Source organism: Canis lupus, chromosome 5 (assembly GCF_011100685.1).
Source record: "Canis lupus familiaris isolate Mischka breed German Shepherd chromosome 5, alternate assembly UU_Cfam_GSD_1.0, whole genome shotgun sequence".
NCBI classification, from domain to species: Eukaryota; Metazoa; Chordata; class Mammalia; order Carnivora; family Canidae; genus Canis; species Canis lupus.
The window spans coordinates 16,720,940-16,744,163 of NC_049226.1; the positions used below are offsets into that span (position 1 = coordinate 16,720,940).

General features: G+C 43.6%; 1 protein-coding gene across 8 annotated transcripts in view; it reads left to right on the forward strand.

Annotated features, from left to right (window-relative positions):
- The window catches only part of SIK3 (SIK family kinase 3), a 240,358-nt gene that overhangs the window by 199,173 nt on the left and 17,961 nt on the right, over positions 1-23,224 (forward strand). For 4 of the 8 annotated variants that reach the window (XM_038536044.1, XM_038536047.1, XM_038536049.1 and 1 more), the window contains exons 7-15: positions 11,084-11,202; positions 11,729-11,839; positions 12,084-12,227; positions 12,667-12,744; positions 12,873-12,982; positions 14,376-14,529; positions 14,783-14,938; positions 18,176-18,246; positions 20,492-20,635. In XM_038536044.1, coding sequence (XP_038391972.1) covers positions 11,084-11,202; positions 11,729-11,839; positions 12,084-12,227; positions 12,667-12,744; positions 12,873-12,982; positions 14,376-14,529; positions 14,783-14,938; positions 18,176-18,246; positions 20,492-20,635 — 1,087 coding nt within the window. The remainder of the gene's footprint in view (positions 1-11,083; positions 11,203-11,728; positions 11,840-12,083; positions 12,228-12,666; positions 12,745-12,872; positions 12,983-14,375; positions 14,530-14,782; positions 14,939-18,175; positions 18,247-20,491; positions 20,636-23,224) is intronic. The other 4 variants (XM_038536048.1, XM_038536052.1, XM_038536050.1 and 1 more) reach the window with 2 other exon arrangements.

Genomic DNA, 23,224 nt, shown 5'->3' on the forward strand with positions numbered 1-23,224 from the left:
AAGGCCACACCATCTCTAGCTGCTTCTAACGGAGTTGAATTCCAGAATATCTGCAGCTGTGTGGGTCCATGCTGTACAGATGGACACAGTTAGTTCAAGAATTCTAAACTCTCTGTTGTCAGTAATGTGTGGAATGAAGCGTCCTCACAGCTAGTGGATATTTCTGTGCCTCGCCTTGTGTGTTTGATATAAGCTTCCTTCCACCAACATCCCGAGATCCATTAAAGACCTGATTCCAAGTTGGAAGATAGTGGTATATTTAAAAGATGATTTTTTCGAGGCTGAACGATTTTGTACTACCTAGTTTTATAATTAGCGTGTATGTCTTCCCCTCTCCCCTAGAATATAAGCTCCTTTATATCAGAACTGTATTCTGTGCATCATCATCTCCCATAAAACCTGACAGCACCTGGTATTGGTATAAACATGCAGTAATTATTTCTTGGTGAAAAACTGAATTATCACTCCCTCCCTAGAATCTTTCTTACATCAAACTCTTGGGTTTTATTATTAAACAGATAGGCAATTCACTCATGATCCAAATTATTCACTGGTTTTAGGTGCTTTTGTTATATATATGGCTTCTAGTTTTAAAAAGGTTTTGATCTGTTATGGATTTGACTTTCTACATCTCAAGTGAAATAAGTTTGGTCTAGACCAGTGTTTTTGGATTAAAATTCTGAGAGCATCCTGGAGTGGTTAGGTAAAAACTTTGAGCCTAAACTAGAGAAGAATTAAAAATTGAAACTTGGTGGGTTTTGAGCTGTTACAGAAGATGAGACCTCACCTGACCACAGGTGTTGATGGGTGCCTTCTCTGACTCCCCCTCCCACTGAAGGAAGCCAACAACTTAAATTTTTTGAGCACCAAACTCATTAACTACCAGTATGTTTTTTTTTTTTAATGCAAACTTTATTCATGAGAGACACAGAGCGGCAGAGATATAGACAGAGAGAGAAGCAGGCTCCTCAAAGGGAGCCCGATGTGGGACTTGGTCCTGGAACTCCAGGATCAGGCCCTAAGCTGAAGGTAGATGCTAAGCTGCTAAGCCACCCAGGCATCCCATCAGTATGTTTTTTAAAACCTCCAGATGTCTATTTCTTAAAGCCTAGTTTGTCTTATTCACCAATTATACTACCTGATAGCAAATATTGTAAGATCAGTCATTCATTTAACTGAAAGAAAATTAATTTACAGTGGAAAAACTGCCATGACAATGAGTGCAGAGAGATCTCATGTGGACAATATTTTTGAGTCCTTATTGATTAGACTTCAGTGTGCATTAATTAATTGTAATACTGCGTAAGCATTTTATCACTGGGAACACAAGACCCAGGCTTCCATAATGCTTCTGATGGAGACTGTACTATGCAGCTTCTGCCAAAAAGCTTGTACTCTGATGCAAGTATCTCTGCCCTGATTGGCTTACTCATCAAGAACCACACAGCATCTTGCTTGGCTAAAAGCACTTTGTATAAAGGTGATGGGACAGGAGATTACAGTAGCTTACTGCCTTATTTATTACTGCCCCTTGTAAGCAGACTGTCTCTGAGCTTATGGCAGCCCAACGGAGGAAAAATAGAGAAAGGGGGAAAATTCTAAGTGGAAGGACTCCAGAGATTTGGGTAATACTTAACATTTATTGAACACTTTCAATGGGCCAGGCACTGTTGCATTAACTTGTTTTATATTTGGAACTACCCTATGAAGTAGGCTACTCTGTCATTTGATAGACAGGAAAATCAAGACGTGATGGACTCCAAATCCCACAGCTAGGAAGGGGCAGAGCTGAGATTGAGACACTAGCAGTCTGGCTTCAGAAACCACCTGTCTTTGATTGTATTTTAATTCTCAAGAAATACCTGCCAAGTTATTTCAAGTATCAAGAAAATCCTGAAATAGCTATCTTTGTCCATCAACATCAATTATGTACTGAAAACAGAATATCAACTATCTATTGGACTGTGGAGCAAAACTAAGCCAGAATTGTATTCTACTCTAAGGATTGATAGTAGGACTTGAAAACATACTCAAATAGTGTTAGAACAGTACAGGCAACACCATTCTTTTTAAAAAATGTGAACTTCAAGTTGGACAGCTTCTAGTAGAACATAGTAGCCTGCCGAGGTCTCTTCCGCATCGGGGCTGGAGGTCTTTAAGCCAGCACTCGTGATCTCTGAATCTTACTTCCAAAGTATCACAGCCACCTAGAAAAAATAGAAAACAAGAAACATTCAAGAAATAGGTGTTATTTTTCTAATAAATGGAGAGAGGTGACCAGATACTTGTTTTCTTCTCAGTCTATCTAAGGCTGATAAACTATTAAAAACCAAAGAGAAAAATCTCTCAGCCTAAGTTTATTCATTCATCATGAGAAGCTTTTCTCACCAGCCCCATCTTTATTGGTTCAGTCATGCCAAGCCACGTTCCCTTGGCCTCTGTGTTCCCCCAGGAAGCATCTCACAAGGTTTAGTTATAAGACACTTTATTTTTATGCCAGAACATTCTGATAATAATTTGCAGAAACCAGTGCTGTTGAGATTTGTATTTAAATCAAGAACTCTCCATTTTCTTGTCTGTTCTCTTACTGTTGGACCATCCTTCTAGGAATTTTACTGAATACTTCAGTACTGGGACTCCCAGTTTTCTTTCCCCTAAAGAACTGAAAGCAAATGATTTCGAAACAAGATTTTTTACCCTTCTCAGTGCCATTCTAACACAGGAGGAGCTGATCTCAATGCTTGTTTTTTAATGAGTCAAATCTTATTACAGCCAACACTCCTGAAGATTAAGTTCAGTATAGTTAATTCCAAGATTATGTGTTTTCTTTGGTTGTGTAAAACTGTGGTATTGACTAGTACTTTCAATAACCCCCCTTAATTAGCTAACTTGCAAGTTGGAAATGTGTATATATTTCTGTCATGACAGTAACGTATCATAATTGAATTTATAAAGTACATGTCTTCCAATCCGACAGCAACATTGTTCCAGCACTGTCTAATATAACAAAGTTTCATTGCAACGACAAAAAAACCCTGTATTTTGTGTGATTGTATTTAACATTTATAGTCTCTGAATGCATCTGTAAGTCTAGCACATTCAGTGCATGTTATTTATACATAGAAATGTCTTGTTTCAAGACCATTTGTCTACTTTGTTTAGATTTTAAAATAGTTACTATGTAAAGTAGCCTTGACCTTAGGTGACAGCTGACAATGACAGGGTTTCCTTGGGTGTATTTAAAAAACATCATTTCTGGAGCTTAGTCTACAGGCTGAGTGAGGATCCCTAACTCTGGCCAGCTTCTTACCAAAGGTAGATATCTTGGCAAAAACCCCTCTGATGTGTTTTTGATTGACTTTTTAATTATTTCTATAGGATCATGATGCTACAAAATAGTCACACTGTTTTAGCCATGATTATGACTAGACAAGGACATGGTGGCAGATTATATTTTCTTTTCATTAAGAAGAACAGCATGTTTGGTGCATGATTTTCCTTTTGGGAAAATGCAGGTGGGATTAAAGAGGAGCTATGAGACATAGACATTCATGAAGTCCAGAACATATACACAAGGGCACAGACTCTTATTGGTGCCATACTGCTCCATTCAGAGATTATCATTGAGGACCATTCATCTGTTGCCTGCTCTCATGGTATCTGTTCTTCCCCAGACTGCTCCCCGAGCTAGGCAAGGTGAATGGGTAACAGAATATTATTAAGGTTATTTGTTTTCCAGGAATCTCTATTAGAGATTTTAATAGCCAACTTATTTTTGCTTCCTTTCTGGATTTTGAGATTGGAGAAGAAATAGACCCCTCTTTGAAATTTGAATTGCTTGGGAATTAAGTATTTTAAGAAGTTTGTTAACCTTATTGAAAATAACTCTTTGGAATTACCTTTGAACACACCTAGTATCAACTGGAATGTTACTCACATGAGACACCAGACCGTACCCTTCTTCCAAGCACCTGGAAGGAACAAGAATTTCCTGACCAATTGCCCCTTCCTTGCATTCTCCCCATGCCTCCTGGCACACAAATGTCTTCTGTTTCCTCAGCTCAGAGCAGTTTTATGTGGTCAGAAAGAATCTATGACTCAATTCCTTTCAGACCACTCCTCTGCCCACAGAGCCGAAAATGATTGCTTTGCCATGTCCTCATCCTTTGGCATCACATGAAGGACCTAAGGGACAATTGCCATTCGCTCCATCATAGGATCAGCCTGAAGATGCTGATGACTCAGTTCCCCAGATTTCTGCCCACCTCTTCTCTTCTGTGGCGCCTTGATTGAGGAACCCTGTTGTTTCTGGCCTTCCGTCTGCCACCATCAGCACCAACAGCCTGCTGTGTCCCCTGGGTTCACTCTTCGCTGGTGCATTTAATACTCACCCTGATGTCTGTGCCTTCTCAGTTCCTCGCAGTGCAACCTACTATCCCCCTTAACATTGTCTTTAGCTAGTTTGTAGCCCACTTTTTTCTGAACATGGCTTGTAGGTGGCTCTAGGGCGATGGAACCTGGGAGATTATATGGCATTTGATCATCAGAAAAGGAAAATCCATTTGCTTTGCTTTTTTTTCTTTAAGATTTTATTTATTTATTTGAGGGGAGGGAAAGAGAGAGAGAGAGCACACATGGAGGGAGAGGGAGAAGCAGACTCCCCACTGAGCAGAAAGCCAAATCCAGAAGCTTGGATCTCAGGTCCAAGACCCTGAGATCATGACCTGAGCCAGAGGCAGATACTTAACCAACTGAGCCATCCAGACACCCTTTGATTTGCTTTTTAAAAGATATGCTAGCTACTACATAAAACATCCAGAATTAATTTATTTTAGGTGCTATATGGGTTACAGACTCTGGCTTTGGAGTAAGACTGACCAGAATTTGTATCCTGGCCCTAATCTCTTTCTCAGGTCAAGTTTCTTAACTTCTCTGATTTTTAATTTTTTTTATCTATAAAATAAGTGGGTGTGATGGTAATAGGGGTTGGTGTGTGAATTAATGCTTAATTAGCTTGAAGGGGTTAGTACTCTGCCTAGCATATAAATGTTCAATAAATGTTAGTAATTATTATTAAGTAATATTTTTGAAGGAATTACTCTATTAATCTTTCATTAGCTCTTTCCCTATGTTGTGTTTTTGCTCTTTTCTGTCTCACTCTCTGTTAACATGGTAAGGATATATTACTAATACTTTCAATCAAATCCACAGGGTTTATGGAGAAGACTTATCTGCTAAGAGTTGTTTTGGTTTTTTTGCAACATAATCTTGACGCTAAGGCTTTGCCCACGTGCAGATATCTATTTCACCCCAAGTGGTAATCTGATTTACAGATTATTCTGTATTTTGCCTCAGAAAAGATCAGTGAGTAAGTACCACTGTGTGAGGCAGAGAACTCTAAAGCTACGAGGGCAAGCCCTGGAAACTGTCTGATCTGGGCTTTTGCCCCCACACACTGCCACATCCCAGTTTTCTGTAAAAGGATAGTTGTGTGGTTTTCCTGGTTGGAAGCAAGGAAAAGGCTTACTCTGTTGTGGATTCTTAGGAACCGCTGAGGAACGTTTGAAGGAATTGTAGCAGCATGCCATCCAGTACTTCTCTCACTGGCCTCTGGAGAGCGTGTTAGCCTATCAGGTGTTGTGGTGGGCACCAGGGTACACAGCTTAGGCTGACACAGTCTCTGTCCTTACGGGACTCTCTGTCTTCCTCACGTGATGCTGGGAGCCCTTCTGATGACTCTCAAACGTCAGCTTCTGATTGAACGCTAATGATAATAAGTGATTATCTAGTGATAATAAGTACACCATTTCCCAGGACAGATCATTCCCTTTTCACAGTTATGTGGTTTTCAGAGCTGGAGGGGACCGAGGAGTTCATCCTATCCAGGATATTGTTTCTGGACTTAACTTTGCAAGTGAACTCTTATTCAGAACACTGATCTATAAAATGCATAAAATTAGCCATGCCACAGGTATGGCCCTGCCCACTGGACAGTCGCTCTCGCTTCCCCAAGGGGCCCCTCCTCAGATCCCTAACACTCTGACCCAGGAATATGGATCAACTCTAACAATTAGAAAGATTTGTCCTAAGTTGAATTTATTATGTTCTAATGATCTCAAATTCAGGCCCCTGGAACAGCATAGTATAAATTCCCTTTGTTTTCTTTATAAGAAGCCTCCCCATAGTTGAAGAACACCCAGTATGCCCCTAGCTGCTGACCTATACCTTCTCTTCTCCAAGATAAATCTGCCTCCTGGCCTTTAACCTATCTTCAGGGCCATGGTCTCAAACTTTGAGTCTGGAAATTCTGAAATTGCTCATTTCTCCTTGTGGCCTGGAAACTGGAGACCAAACTCCTGTCAACTTGTCTTTGGTGAATCTGAAGTTGGGTTTTAATTCCCCTTCCTCATCCTTTACTTCTCCCCATCTCTGCCCCCGACCCAGGCCAAATGCTTTCTAACTCTTAAAAGAAAAACTGTTTATCATCAAGTTTCAACAAGAAAAAAGGTGTTGAAGACCTGGCCCTCTTAGATGGAATTACACGGGTGGTCTCAATGCAATTCCCATTTTAGGGCCTGGCCTTATGGCAGTTCTGTCTCTCCAGAGCCTTCCAAAGGCCTGTCAGCACCACAGGGCAGGGCCCGCCTGAGCTGTGCATCCTCTAGTTAGCATTCTGGTGGCAGATCAAGTTTCAGGGCCGTGGCGATCTGCACTGCAGAGACTGCCTGGCGTCGTGTGCGGAGCAGATGAAAGCGGCGTCTGAAGTAGCTGCTGGCTCCTCTGGCACATGCAGGCAGAGCACACTATTCCTGCACGGCCCAAAGCGCTTCGGTTTCATGCCCTAGCAGAGGGAGGGAACCAGGGATCGGCTATTGCCGAAGTGAAAATAGAGTCCTTGGCAATTGGAAAAGTTGATGCATGTAGCCTTTCATCTGAGGCCCTAGCTTCCTCCCATTCATTTGAATTGACTGTCCCGTGGTTGCTTTGTGGTATTGGGTTGGGAGCATCGATTACCTTTGTTTTCACCCTGTGTCCATATTTTATGTAAAATGGTGTGTTCAAATCTAGCTTGAGTTTAATTTCATGAGCTATGTAGGACACTTAGGAAGTATGAGTTGATGATAATATCTGGCTTTCTGCATTTTGTCATATTTTACCATCTGTGCAACACATGGAAAGCGTGAGATTTCTTTCCTTTGCATGCAGGATATTATGGAGGCCATACAGGATAGAAACTTATCTCCTAGGTATTGTCACTGCCACCAGGAGACCTTAACCTGGGACCTGTAGACATCAGGGGAATCAATGGCATGGTTTGGGGGGCCCCTTGAACAGAAATTACGTGCAAATTTTTGTGTATAAATGCTTTTTTTCAAAGATTTTATTCACCTATTTGAGATAGAGTGAGAGAGCACACACGAGCAGGGAGAAGTGTCAGAAGGAGAGGAGGACACTGACTCCCTGCTGAGCAGGAGCCCGATGCTGGGCTCCGTTCCAGGACCCCAAGATCATGATCTGAGCTGAAGGCAGACGCTTCACCAACTGAGCCACTCAGGCACCCCTTTATGTATAAATTCTTGTTTGTGTTTTTCTGGAGAGTTTTCAAGGCATCTGAAACCAAATCATGATTAAGGATCACTGAATAAAGATTTCAGATCCTAAAATCGAACTAGCTACATCTTCTAAGCAAGGCTTATTATATTGGTGTTCATTTCTTTTGTTTTTAAGGAAATTGCCTTGAAAATCCTGTTTTAAAGCAGCCTGTAACTGAACGTCATTCTGCCTTGGTCATCTGATTGAGGACTGACGTGGTTACCTTTTATACACTAACATGCTGTGTGGGAATTGAAAGAAAACAGAAGGGCGCCATCTAGAGGCTCCAACAAAATTCTCACCACCTTCCAACCAGCCCCAGACCTCCTCTGTACCTGGGGATCTTTAGTACTACAACTAAACAACTTTTTAAAGTGGGCTCCATGCGCCCACGTGGAACCCAACATAGGGTTTGACCTCATGACCCTGAGATAAATACTTGAGCTGAGACCAAGAGTCGGATGCTTTATCAACTGAGCCACCCAGGCACCCCAGTTGTAGTAACTTCTTAAATTAGGAACGTTTTCAGAGATCCCTGGGTGGCTCAGGGGTTTAGCGCCTGCCTTTGGCCCAGGGCGCGATCCTGGAGTCCCGGGATCGAGTCCTGCGTCGGGCTCCCGGAGTGGAGCCTGCTTCTCCCTCTGCCTGTGTCTCTGCCTCTCTCTCTGTCTCTCGTGAATAAATGAATAAAATCTTTTTTTTTTTTAAGTAAGAATAAATTTAAAATTGAGTACATTGTCTTAATTACTCTTTGTATCCCTTTTCATACAGTGATTTAGAATGGTGTTTGCCACATGTTACAGAAACTGTAGGGTTGCAGAGCTGAATTCACTCTGGAAAAATAGATCAAACAGGATTTATGTCCACATGAGGATGTATTAAGGTTAGTCAGGAGCCTTCCTCTCCAGCACCAGCCCTGACATTACTTTGCAATGTTGAGCACATTCACTTGCTTCTTTTATTCAGGGGCCTAATAATAGAAGCTAATTTAGGGTTGTTGGGAAGAGTAAATGAAATAAAGTTGTTAAGCACAGTGCCTTAGACATAAAAAGTCTTTTAAAATTAGCACTGATTGGTTACTGCTATCATCACTGGCCAGTTTTATTTTCAAGACCAATGTCCTGAAATGGAAATAGTTTTAAAACCTGTATCTTACAGAGAATTCTATAGTCTTTTTTTAAGTATCTGTTTTTTAAATTGAAACCTAACTGACATACAACACTGTGGTAGCAGGCGTACCACATGATTCAGCATATATATATATGTGTGTGTGTATGTGTATGTGTATATATATGTGTGTGTGTGTGTGTGTATATATACATATATTTTGCAGCATGATCGTCGCAAAAATCTAGCTACCATCCACCTGTGGCCATGTGACGTCATACTGTCATTAACTGCATTCCCAATGCTGTACGTTGCTTCCTCCTTATTTATTTTATAACTGGAAATGTGTGCCTTTTAGTTCCCTTCCCCAATTCCTCCACCTGCTCACCCCCACCTCAGAATTTTAGAGTTTTAAAAAGCAGTTTCACAATCTTTTATTAGAGTTTCAATAAATATTTATTCATATACTCAGCAGCTATCGATTGGGCTCCTACAAGGTATGATGGTGAGGTATGATCATCTCTGGTATTGAAGGTTTGGTACCGGAAATATCGGTGAGAGAGACACAGGCCTTACATTGTGGTGGGGAAGCTAGACAATAAAGAAGTAAATCAGGTGGCTTCAAAAGAAGTCGTTTGTGTGGAGGAAATTCATGTGGTAGAAGAGAGGGTGATCGGGAGCCCACTTTAGATTGACGAGGTGGGAAGAGCTTTCTGAGGAAGTGGCATTTAAGTCCTCTCCTGAGTGACAAAGAGCTGCCACGTGAGGGTCTGAGGAGCAGCAAGTGGAAAGGCCACCAGTGGGAGTGTGCTAAGCGTGTGCAGTCCAGAGAGAATGTCGGTGTCGCTGGAGCTCTGTGAGCCAGAGGGAGTGTGGCAGGAGGTGAGGCCAGAGGAAGAGACATGGGCCTGTGGGCCAGGGACTTTGGACTTCGTTCTCTGGGTTGTGGGAAGAGATTGGAGAGTTGTAGGCAAGGTGGTACGAACCTAGATTTTTGTTTTAGAAGCATACCCTTTGCTTCTCCATGGAGAACAGATTGTAAAGGAGCAAGAGTAGAAGCAGAAAGACTGGCTAGGAAACTTTTGCAGTAGTCTAAGCAAGAGATGATACTGGCTTAGATGTCAAATTAGTGGCTAGGGGTTTGAATCCTGCCCACGGCTCTGCACAGTCCAGAGGCAGCATAGCGCGTGGTTAAGGGCAGCAGCTAAAGCGTCAGACTGTGTGGTTTGAAATCTGACTTCCATGTGATCTTGGACACATTTTTTTGGCTTCTCTGTGCCTCTTTTTTACCATCTCTAAATGGCAGTGATGATGGTACCTTCCCTTTAGGGTTGATGTGAGGTGTAAGAGAGAGAAGAGTAATTGTTAAATGCTCCAAAGAGTGTAAGTACTGCTTGCTCTTATCATCGCTGCTGCCTCTGACACAAGTACTACTCCTTCATCATCCTCAGTACCCCCAGTTTACACCTGAGAAAATTTAGAGTGGTTTTGAAATCAGAATATGGAATTCTCTATTGTGAATCCATCGTATGTTCTGTAACATAGTATGTAGTATGAGCCATCGAAGAATATTGATGGGAATCTCTATAGCTCAGATCCCAGTTGTATGCACCTGTCAGTGTTTAAATACATGTGGAAAAATGATAAATAAGGGTAGCAGCAGAGTCCCAGTGTGTGGTAGGGAGGCATCCTGTGTTTCTCTATCCCACACGTTGGACCATCAAAAATTTAAATTCTGAGGTTTGAAGAGAGCTCTGGACACCCAAGTCAGAAGCATTTGTATCTCATAGTAATATGTATAGGAAGGTAGAACTCAATGTTTTGAGGACCTTGCAAGATACCAAATCTCTTTAGAGGACAATTTTTTTTTTAAGATTTATGTATTTATTTGAGAGAGAGAGAAAACACGTGCATGCAAGTACACAAGCGGGAGGGGTAGGGAGAGGGAGAGAAAATCTCAAGCAACCTCTAAGCTGAGGATGGAGACCCATGTGAGGCTTGATCCCATAACCCAGAGATCAGGACCTGAGCTGAAGTCAGGTCGAGTCAGACACGTAACCAACTGCGCCACCTAGGTACCCCAAGAGGAGATTCAGTTTTTCATTAATTGCATTAAATGGGGCTATACATAATATAAATAAATGAGACCCATGGATCATCCCCTAAACTGTCTGGTCAGACTTTTAACAAAGGTATTAACCCAACTTTTCTTCTCTTTCTTGCCTTTGCCCAGTCCCTTGTGGAATAAGTAGTGACACCAGTAATAAGGAGCAAAAGAGAGAAATGAGAAGCAAGGTGCCAGAGAGTCCCTCTGCTTGCCTTGCCTCAGCCACACTGGTATGCCCCTTCCCAAGATTGAGGGCAGCCCATTTGTCTGTTGCAGAGTGTGAGCACCTGATCCGCCACATGCTGGTGTTAGACCCAAACAAGCGCCTCTCAATGGAGCAGATCTGCAAGCACAAGTGGATGAAGCTAGGGGACACCGATCCCAACTTTGACAGGGTGAGCTGAGTCCTGCGTGCCTCAGGGAACTCCTCTCAGAGCTCCGGCTATCTCTTGATGTAATGAGATTGTAGTCAGGCCAGGAAAAGGGTGGGTGCTTTGGACAAACCGTGGTGTGTTACTGACGAAGCCAGGGAAGCAAGCAAGAGGGAATTGTAAACCAGCTGAGTTGTTGGTAGTGTTCCCAGTTGCCTACACTGGTCCCCAAATCATAATCCCTCCTTGGCTTTGGAAACCGTATAGCGCACATTTCTGTAGCTCCCCAACCATGGGGCTAGCTCCTTCCTCTTGTCGCTGTGTGTTCAGTTCAGTGGCTTTTGTGACATACCTTTCTTTAAGCCATTGTGGCCATTGCAGAGGACCTCAGCAAAGTGGGGACCTTTGCCTATGGCGTGAATACCTAGGACTTTTGTGCTGAGGCTTTGTCTGAGGCTCGGGACATGGAACAGCTAGTTCTTATATCTGATCTGCCATCCCAATGTGGTTAATCAGGGCTTTGATAGTTTGCCTCTTTTTAATGTCACAGTTAATAACCGAATGCCAGCAGCTGAAGGAAGAAAGACAGATAGACCCCCTGAATGAGGACGTCCTCTTGGCCATGGAGGACATGGGACTGGACAGAGAGCGGACACTACAGGTATCTCTCAGGGCGTGGAGGGCAAAGCAAGGGGTAACCATATTTCCTCTGCCCTGCCTCTCCTGCTTTTTCTCCCTCCTGGGAACTTTAGTCTTTTCATTTTCTTCCTGTTCTTCTCCTTCTGCCCCTCTCTGACTCTCGACAAGAAGGTGCTTTGGTCCTCGAATGTACTGTTGAGAGGGTTTTGGTTATTGACATGCCATTTCACCAGGGTTTTTTACTCTTTTCCCTTCTCCCTCGGTAGTCATTAAGATCAGATGCCTATGATCACTATAGTGCAATCTACAGCCTGCTGTGTGATCGACATAAGAGACACAAAACCCTGCGTGTTGGAGCACCTCCTAGCATGCCCCGAGCCATGGCTTTTCAAGCACCAGTCAATGTCCAGGTGGGCAATAACTCCAGTGACCTGATTTAGGTCAAGTAACATGGCGGGGAAGGGATGGTTAGCCATCACTCACTCACTAACTGTAAGAGAGTTTCCTGGTCTTCCTTACCTCCGTCCCCTCCCACCTGTCATCTTTTCCTTTGTCAGAGGTCAAGAAGAAGTCAGAACCTTTCTTTGGCAGAGAGAGGGTGGAAGGGTATCCCAGTACTCAGTATGGACAACAAGAGTTGCATCTTTTTTTTTTTTTCTTTTAAATAGCCAGTCATCAAGAGAGACTGTTTTCTCTAAAGAATGCTTCCTTGTTGTAGCTTCTAAGGGCAGAGGAACCAAAGACTCAGGGGTAGAAACAGACTTTGGTAACCCAGAATCCTTTGAAAGACCACCATGATTTCTGTCTAGCATGTGAAGTAAGAGTGTGTACATATGTACTACTTTCCAGGCAGAGCAGACTGGTACCACTATGAACATCAGTGTTCCCCAGGTGCAGCTGATTAACCCAGAGAACCAGATCGTGGAGGCAAGTAGTGACCTCAGAGGGCTGTTTGCCAAAAATCACTTTCTTCCCCATACCTTTGCTCCCTTTCCTGGCTTTTTATTTTGAATTCCTTTTTATTTCTAATTTGATTCTATTTCCTTCCACCTCAGCCGGATGGGACCGTGAACTTGGACAGTGATGAGGGTGAAGAGCCCTCCCCTGAAGCATTGGTCCGCTATTTGTCCATGAGGAGGCACACAGTGGGTGTGGCTGACCCACGGTGAGTATCTGGCCAACAGCCCTGGTTAATACTGAAGCAAAGAAGTCTCACCTGACTTTCAGTTCCTACCATGGCTCAGTTTTCCTACTTCGTTGTAGCTCCCAGATGAGATCAAATCCAGTGGCTAAGACATGTATTTTTTTTTAGCCTAGTTCAGGGTCCTGACTTGATCAGACTTGATGTGGCCACAGAATGACAGAGCTGTCCCTTGTGGATGGTGAGCCAATAGCCATCATCATGTCAGTTGATCACAATACTTTGGTGAAAAGCATGGTAGCGTCTTGGCTCACAAAAATTGAGTTCTCCTGATCTAAGTCATAAAAGCACCCCTTAAAATTCATCCAAGTTTGACAGCTTTTAGAGATATTATTTACTATATGTTCTAATGCAAGACTCATCTTAGAAGGGAGGACAAATGATACAATGTAATTTATGTAAGTTAAAAGTTGTATTAAGCGAGTGAGAATCCAAAAACATCCCAAGTAAGTCCCAGTTTCCCAAAGCATTTTCCCAAAACAGTCTTTCAGTATGCTCGCTGATGCCCTCACATGGGAAATGTACCGAAGGCTGGTTCTCTGTTTTTGTTCTACATTTGAAGACTTTCAACATTAAAAATAGCCTTACCTCTTTTCTGGATATTTCCTTTACTGTGTTGGGAAGAGGTTATGGCAAGAGTTCTCTTGAGAGTTCAGTTAGGGGCAAAGCTGGTGTTATTATAAATACCTTTTTTCTCTGAGTGATTTCCAAAAAAGCCTCTCGAGGCCTGCTGATTGTTTGCTTTACATTTCTCATTCTCGGCCTACGATCAAACAGGCAATAGGGGAACGTTCTGGCTTCAAAGACTCTGTCAGCTGCAAAGGGGTGGAGTCCTGTGTCACCCTGTTAGTGGAAAGATCTCTTATTTTAAAGTGTGCTGTAAGCCTTACACAGCACAGCAGCCCTGCACATCCCGGGCTTATCTGACCCATCAGCACAGACAGGAATAATTGCATTCTTTCCCTGGTGAATCAGTTGCTACTTCGGGTAGCCATTGTTTTAGTGGATGCTCTATGTCCTCCAGAAGCTTGCTTGTTCACCTCTAGGCTTTGAAAAACTTCAGCTGGACTGGTGCCAGGATTTCCTCTTGGCTCAGAGCTGTTGGTTTTACATGAGTGGTCAATGAAGAATAGCAAGCCCTAGTCCCAAAGGGTAAAATGGCAGAGAGCCAGGTTCTATACACTAGGCTTCTACTTGCTTTGGGGTCTTAGAAGTACAGATTTAGGAGGAAAGTAAAAAAGGTAAAATTAAAAAAAAAAAAAAAAGTGCTGAACTCAGCAGTTTCAGCATTTGGGTCTATATGCACTTTGGAGTGAGAATATTAACCAAACCTCTCTGTCATCCTGTTTCCTATCAGCACGGAAGTTCTGGAGGATCTGCAGAAGCTCCTGCCTGCCTTTCCTGGAGTCAACCCGCAGGCTCCGTTCCTACAGGTGGCCCCTAACATGAACTTCATGCACAACCTGTTGCCCATGCAAAATTTGCAACCAACTGGGCAGCTTGAGTACAAGGTACCTGGGTGTGGGAGAGAGCTCGCCCCCCAAGAAACACATCTGAGCTCCCTTGAGAGACTTTGAGGGACCTTGCCCAGGATTTCAGAGTCTCTCCTTATGGTGTCTCTTGCACAGCCCCTTGGGTGAGAGGGGCAGATCAGTCTGAGCACACTGGAAGGATCCCTTCATTTCAGCGGATTAGAGTCCCATTCCCTTCTCGCCCCTCCTTCCCCACCTCACCACCCTGTCCTGCCCACTCTGCTTGCGACAGGAGCAGTCCCTCTTACAGCCGCCCACCCTACAGCTGCTGAATGGAATGGGCCCCCTCGGCCGGAGGGCATCAGATGGAGGAGCCAACATCCAACTACATGCCCAGCAGCTGCTAAAGCGCCCACGGGGACCCTCCCCACTTGTCACCATGACACCAGTGAGTAGCAGCACAGGGCATGACCTACTTTCTCAGAAGCTTTTGATAAAGAAGCTGTGGGCCTCGGGCTGGGAACCCAGATCGCCAACCTACGTGTCTGAATTTCTTCTTGCTCTAAGCTTATGATGCTCAGTGTATTCCTGTTTCTTTCAGGCTCGTAGAATTTACCAGACTTAATTTTTGGCCACCTTCTTTACTTAATAATTGCCACCCTAAAGCCTGCTCCTAGAACAGGTCATCCTCAGTGGGCCACTTACAGACACACTGTTAGGTGCTACCACAGTGCTACAGTCCAGGGAGGGGAGGGGTCACAGTGGCCTCACTGACACAGCCCTCCCACCGAAACTCCTCCCTGCCCAAGGGCAGTGGTCCCTAACAGTTTTCTCTAGAATGAACTGCTCTTTACGCTGGTTTCAGGAATCACCTTCTCACTGACCCTTTCTCCTTCCATTAACACTACTTCGAAGTTTTGGTACAACCTCAATCACTGATTATTTGGCTTTCATAAGCTCTAACCTAGTCAGTCGGTGTCTCTCAGTCCCATCCTTTTTTTTTTTTTTCCATCCTTTTTTTATAAATAATGATCACATTCAAAAATTCTTTTCCTCCGCTGGGTTCTGTTTATTTCTGGTGATTTTCTTGTCATAGGTCAACTCATTCATTCGTTTGTTTCTTCATTCATTCTCAAAGGACCATACAATTGGGTGCTAACTATATCCACAGCCTTTACCGGGTGTTTTTAGGGCAGTGCTTCACAACATTCCTCTTATGGAAGACCTTTTTTCCCCTTCAATCCATCATGAGATTCATACCTCTGTAAAATGCAATTAAAGTGAATTATTGAAAAAAATAAAAAATAAAAAAAAATAAAGTGATTTATTGGAGAAATAAAATTTTTAAAATATACAAAATATAAGCCTAAATTTTAGCAGACAGAATTACCCTGTTAAATTGCTATAAAAATTTCTAAAAGCTTACTCTTAATTTCTGTGCTAACCTTATCATAGATTGGTAACAGCAGTTTGTGGGCTGACACGGGTCCACCATGGATCACACTTTCAGTAACAGGGCTGTCAGGAAAAGGAAAGGATTGTATTCATAGTTCTTAGCCCCACAGAGCTTATCATATTGGGAAGACAGGATCAACATATGTGAAATGTTGGAATACTAGGAAAAGACCATGTGTGATTAAGTGCCAGAGTATCACAGACCGGGAGATGTCGGAGGTATGCAGGAATGGGCCAGATCAGTGCAGGTTATGAAGGATCTGGAACCGCTTTGTGGGAGGCAGAGTGACGTACTCCGTCCACTGGAACTGTTTTTACCAAGATCACTGACAAGCTTTTGTTGATAAATCCGGTGGACATTTTAATCTTTATCTTGGGGGCCTTCCAACTATATCAGTCACTGTTGACCATTTTTCTTCTTTGAAATACTGTCTTCTTTGGCTTCTCTGATCCCACATTCTCATTTTCTTCCTGCCTCTCCTTATCAGGTTCCCTTTCGCCTTATTCCTTTAAGTTGGTGAAACCCCAGTTTTGCCTCACGCCCTGTTTTCATCTCATTTTACACACCCTCTCTGGCTGATCTCTTCCACTCCCATTTCCATTACCAAGTGATTGTCCAGCTCAGAATGCTCTTTCTGAGTTCTCCACTTCATATGGATGACCATGTAGAGTTAGTTGGCTATCCTACCAGTACTCGACATGTCCTCACATTTGAATTTGAGATGTCTTCCAATGACTGCATGTAACCATTTTCTCCTCCTGGGTGACAGGGACTGGCACAGTCATTCTCCTGGTCATGTAAGCTAGGAGTGTGGGGTTTCCATTTAACTCCTCCCTCTCCCTCAGCCCTACATCAAATCAGTTAGCCAGAGCCCGCCTCCCATCATCCTCCCTTGCTCCTTCCTCTCATCACTGTCATCCTTTGCTGAGATTAATAAAGTGGCCTTCTCACCACCCTCCTTGCCTCCAATCTTTTCTCCTCATCCTCACCACCAATCCCTTCTACACTGCAGCTCAAGCAAGCTAGCTTTCTGGAATATAAATCTTGTAACATCATGTACCTGCCAAAAATCTTTTAATGACTCACCACTGCCCTTCCTCAGAATATGCCTCTTAGTATGGCATTCAAGGCCATCTATAACTGGCCACTGTGTCCCTTTCCTGCCCCATCCATAGCCACTTCCTGCCTAGCCCTGTTCTCACTCCAGCCTCATGGAACTGCAATAAGGGATCCAGGCAGCCTAGCAGCCTTTCAACAATGGAATTATTCCCAAAGTTTTCATTTTGTTTTATAATGATCTTCCATTTTAAAGTTCTTTCATACTAATCAAAGATGGCCTTTCACTCTAGTGTCTGAGGCATGGTGATTATGTGAGCCACTAGGCTGTGAGGAGCTGTGAAGGATGTACAGCATTCCAGAGTCCTCCTGTAGATGAGGAGAGTCACAATAATGCGTGCATTGTGGTGGTTCTCATTTCACATATCTGTTTTGGTGGGTAATAGCTATTTTAAAGCATTGAATTGCAATCACACAATTATATGTTGTGTACTAAAATGTACTGCGAAAGAACCATTATGCATTTTCGCAAGAAAGACATCTATCTAAACACTGGTGATAACATTAACATGAAACAACAGGCCAGTTCCTAGATGCTCCAGGTAAACAAGCTTCTCCTGTATTTTCAGGTCCTCAGACATCTGTGCAGGCCTTCTCTTTTCTCTCAGTCTAGAAACCCCAAAGGCTTGTGACCCTTTCTTTTATATGTGGCCAGCTCCTCTTTATCCTTCAGGTTTCAAGTGAAGTGTCACTTGAAGTGAAGCCTCCAAGATGCTTTCCTGATTCCCAAAGGGGCCCTGTTAGAAGACCAGGTCATGTTGTTCTGTAATTGTCTGTCCCCTTCTCTCCGTCCTCCACTAGACTATAAAGTGAGGGCAGGAACTATATTTGTTAATTCACATCTCATCCTGGAACATGGTAGACATTCAGCTCTTTGTTGGATAAATGAACAAAGATGAATCAGAGGAAGAAATCCCAATTGAAATCACCTGCTCGAGGTAAAAAATGGAAAGCTAGGAAGGTATGTGAAAGATCCAGATAGCCCAAGGGTCCTAGAAACGGTTTTATAAATAAGAAAATGAACAGAAAGGCCTATCCCACACCTGGTTTCTCAAACGAGAGGTATTATGAAAGAAGCGCCACCTTGAGCTTTTCCTTCCTGTCTCTCTGCAGGCAGTGCCAGCAGTTACCCCTGTGGACGAGGAGAGCTCGGATGGGGAGCCAGATCAGGAAGCTGTGCAGAGGTAATGTGACATCTGGCAGTGCTTGCAGAACGTCCTTGGGCAGGCTCCCCCTGCAACCAACGAAAGGTCACCTCTGCCCAAGGAGGTGGTACAGTGCAGCTTCAACATTTGTGTGGTCTCTTTGCTCAAGCCAGATGGCATGTTCCTCCCCACATGGAAGTAACAGAAGACTACCCAGAAAATGGCATTTCTGTAAGCGCCATTGGAAGTCCCCTAAGTGACAGCAATAACCATAAGAACTTTCTTTCTCCTCCCTCCTTCCTTCCTTACCCCCTGCCTTCATATTGCAACTCTGATAGTATTCACAAGGCGCAAAGCCTGCTCCTACCTGCCAAGAACTGTTTACTGAGAAGGAATTGGAGATTTGAGATGACAGTGATCCTAGCTAGTCTGGCCATGGACCTCTGGCATGGACTCTTCCTTTCCAGGAGAATGAATACCTCTTGTACTGTTTGCTGTGTGCTTCTTCCATCCCCTTGTACCAACAAAGAGATAATGAAAAAAAGAATATGGGATTCGGGCCAGGGACAGATGCAAATATCCCTTGTTTGCAGAACCTTGTTGAGAGATGCCTAATTCAGAGAACGGCAGTGACCATCAGGCATGCTGTACTGTTTGTTTTACCTCAGTCCCGTTAGCTGTGGTCTGCAGCTCCATGCATGCCCCCTTGTGGGAGTTGTCTTTCTTATTTTCTGGGGTGGGTCGGGGTGGGGGGGTTGACCAGAATCCAGCATGTATTTTCCCAGAAATACAGGTGTTCTTCAAAATTATATGTTTTTCCCTTGAGGGAAGTTGAAATAAAATGGTTTTCATGGGCTCTTGGGGAAACTTTGGGTGTCTTTATCAAATGGATATTAAACCACTGATGGCTTACTCTTTGGCAAGTTTACATACCACTAATGGCTCTACAGTCTGTTAACTGTTTTTAACTTAAATGGGCAAAGTAGTTAAGAATGAAGACCACTTTTTAAGAACCTGACAGTTGCTGGCCAGTACTCTCTTCTTTACCCATAGTAGCTCTGTATGAGAGCTACTCTTCGTAAAGAAACTGGTCCCATTTGGAAAGAAGAGTAGAGAACAGAGTGGTGGCAGGTGGGTTACCTACAGTTTGGCCAATAGAAGAAAATCTTTGTAACGTTTTTCCCCCTCCTCACAATGCTTTTGTCTCTATAGTTTGCTGATACTAGGGTATATGATGTACCAAATGGGCCCTGCTGGTGTCATGAAAAAAAAAAAATTCAGGAACTTACTGCCTTTCTACCTTAATTAGACAAGTAGTGTTTCACTTTATCTTGTCTTGGACTTTACTTCCTCCAGCTCCACCTTCTTTCTTCTATAGACCAACATTTAAAGGGTAAAGTGCCCATCGGTCCTGACGTCATGGAGAGGGATAATGCTTCTTTTATGCATGCCCAAGAAGAGCAGCAGTGATAGAGGAAACCATTGGCTACATGAAGGGGGACCGTAGCTTATTTTTGGTATTAACTAAGTAGTGGATCCGATAGATCTTTAGAATGAAAGTCATCAGCTTGTCAACTCCTTAGCTTTGAAACTTCTGTTTTCTTGCCTTGCCTTTTTTCCCCTAAAAACCAATTCTGAGCATTTTATGTGGTTTCATTTCTTCATCCTCTAGAGAATGTGGTTCCCTTGGGACAACATCAGTTTTTCTTCTCTGATGGCTGACTTACAATCATGGGGCATGAGAGAAGGGGTAGTTTTGGAAACACTCATCCCCAAGTGGAAGGATCTGTTTTCCGTGACTTGTAAGTGAGGACAATCTCAAACCCAGGGGGCCATTGGGATCTAGAGATGTATGTGGAACCCTTCTGAACATCTCTCTTGGCTCATCTCTAGGAATAATCCTTAGGGCGCATTTCCTCTGACTTGAATTTTGGAAATTTGGAGGGAAAAGAGGAATCAAATTAACAAGTGGGAAATAAATTCTTTTACCAAATGGAATGAAGGAAGGAAAATCAATCTTCTTCATGAGCTCCATCTGTTTTCTCTCTTCTCTTAGTGGCTACTCTTAGGTTCAAAATTCAGCCACTTCAGTGGTAAGCCAGCTTTTATTGGCCAGCTGACCATGTTTCCCTTTCATCCAGCCAGGGATCTGTTTGCCATGGAGCCCTTTTGGAGCTCTGGCACGATTTCATTCTGAGTGCTTTGGATTAACTTCTGATGCTTCTTGGTGAGGAATATTCCTATCTGTCTTTTTTACTATGAAATGTGCTCCTGCTTGTTGCAGGTACTTGGCAAATAGGTCCAAAAGACATACACTGGCCATGACCAACCCTACAGCTGAGATCCCACCGGACCTACAACGGCAGCTAGGACAGCAGCCTTTCCGTTCCCGGGTCTGGCCCCCTCACCTGGTACCTGATCAGCATCGGTGAGTAGCCACATGAGCTATGTGAGCTCCTTGAGGCTCATCGGGCAGGCACCCTTCTTGCTAATCTTCCAGTGAAGGTGACTAGCATCGAGACTTTAAAGTAGCATCCTGAGCGTACATCTTCTCAACTCCTCTCACTGAGCACTATGCGGGGCATCATGAGATTCTTCTTTCCCATTACCTCATGGACATGTTTATGGTCTGCAGTTGCTTCTCGTAATTCTAGGTGTTGACTCATAGATGAAACTGAACTTGAAACCTATGAGGAGGTGAAGTTCTCAGAGGCCAGCTGGACATGGGAGGATTTGTAGCCTTATCAATAGACTTGACCGTTAATAACCCATCGCCTTCAAAAGAACGAGCATATCTTACCATGTTACCACTGAACAGAACAGTGAGCTTGGACCTGGAGGAAGGTACATCCCTTTGTGAATGGTAGAGCAGAGATACTGCAGTCTCTTGAATGTCGTGCTCGAGAAGTCATTCTCACAATCATATTCTGATGGCTGAAATCTTTCACAAGGTCTCTCTTACATTTGTAATTCATCCTCTTGAAGAAATAACAAGCTTAACCTTCTTGGTCAAGAAAGCTTCGTAAAATTGAATCTCAGGACACCTGGAAACACGGGTGTGGCACGTTGCTAGATTAAGAAAGTGATTACTTTCTATGAATATTTCGATGACTAAAATTCTTAGCTGTGTCCGCTCTAAAGCTGTCTCCAAGCTTGTGGGCCACACTTTCCAGGCCACCAACAATTGCTAAGCTGATTTTATTTCAATCTTGTTGGAAAGACAATGAAAGCAGGCTTGCTTGAGAAAGTTGAAAAGCAGTCAGGTTCCAAGGAAATGAAGTTTATAAATGTGTTGTTATGAAATCTTGTAACCAGCTCACACTGGCAAGCTTGACACAATGTTTTTATTGTGGCTAGTTACCCATCGGGTGTCCTTATAATCAGCAGAGACCGTGGACTCTGCGCAGACAGAGACTTAATTAGTGCCCTGTTGGCACTCTGAGAGAAGGAAGATAAGCTATTATAGATGACCATGAAAAACAGTAAGAATGGTCTGGTCAGAGTAGCAGGAATGATGGCTCTCCAATAAAAACTCTGGTGCAGAAAGACAGTATTTTCCTAAGGAAAATCTCTCAGGACCTACATTATGAGGGCACTATATGAAAAGGGACTTGGAGTGATTGTTGGAGAGGTGCCCCTCCCCACCCCATCCTCCCCCTGCCTCCTCCCACTTCCCCCTGCCTACCCCCCTTAAATTTTCCATGATTTCTCAACACCTCTGAGCTCGCCACTGTTACCCAACACAACCTTTATTTCTTTATTCTCCTTGTTTCTATCGTCCCCGCCTCCACGGCCTGACAGCTTTTTAGCCTTCATCAGGGTCTGTGGTTGAGCAGAAGTCCTCTGGGTAGCCTTTAATTTTATGTGTTCCTCAGGAGACACTCCTGTCAGGGAAACATGAAGACCAGCCCCTCTCACAGAACCTCTATCACAGGGCCTCTATCCTGTCCACGCGTGTGTAGTGAGGAAGGCCACACTGGCCACAGCTCTGTGTGTGTGTGTGTTGCCGCCCTGCGTACAGTCACTGTCAAGGCCTTGCCTGCTGGAAATGTGTCTGCTGTCTGTTTTCGTGTGAACACTCGTGGTGGAGTGTTTCAAGGGTTTCCTGTGGCCAAGCCAGTTTGAATTGGAATGAATGCTTGATGAGTGGCAGATTGTGCAAGGCGAGGCACTTACGCAAACTCAGCCTATGGATGGGGTTACTGTAAAAACACGGCAACACAGGAGGGTGAAGGTAGTCTGCAGAGGACAAAAGCAACTTCGCTGGGCTGTAGGGCACTGGAAATGGGGGGGCCTAGACAGATTATTGAATTCCTCCCATTTCCCGGAGGAAATGCAAGAACAGCGTATATATCTTTTCTTTGGGGGTGTAACTCATGAAGTCCAGCATGGAGACAGAAGAGGGGTCTGATCAACCTTTTCCATCCTGGAAATGTGTAACTTAAAACCTAAAATAAATTATAAAGTGTAATTGGAAAAATGAACACAGGATGATTTTTTTATCAAGGTGGGGAACCAAGTTCCTGTTTGAAAGGTATAGCGGGAGTGTCAGCCTGATACGGGGCTGTCCTGAGTTTGAACATGATTGCTAATAAAAAGACAACACAATGGATACTGTGAGTGCTTCTGAAATGAGCATCTCCATCAGAACTGTTCCTCTGGAAAAAAAAAAAAAGAACTGTTCCTCTGAAGCTCCTGTGCCCAACTGACCAGGGTCAGTCTTCCCACAACCTGGGGCTTCTGGAAAAGTCATCAAATGCCTGGACTGGGAGAGCTGCTCTGTCTCTTTTGTGTAGACAGGCTGAATTACCTGCTTGGAGAACACCGCTTTCTGAATGAATCAGAAATGGGTCCAGTAGCAGAAAATACCTAAAGCATGAGTCCAGTTTTAGGAGAGAATAGTATTTGCTCGTTTTGACTCCAGACACCTGAAGTAGAAACAGACGTAGGAAGTACTGAGGAAGTGCTCCTGAAAGCAGCTTTTGTGATCACTGTTTCTGGAGCGTGTCTGCCAAAA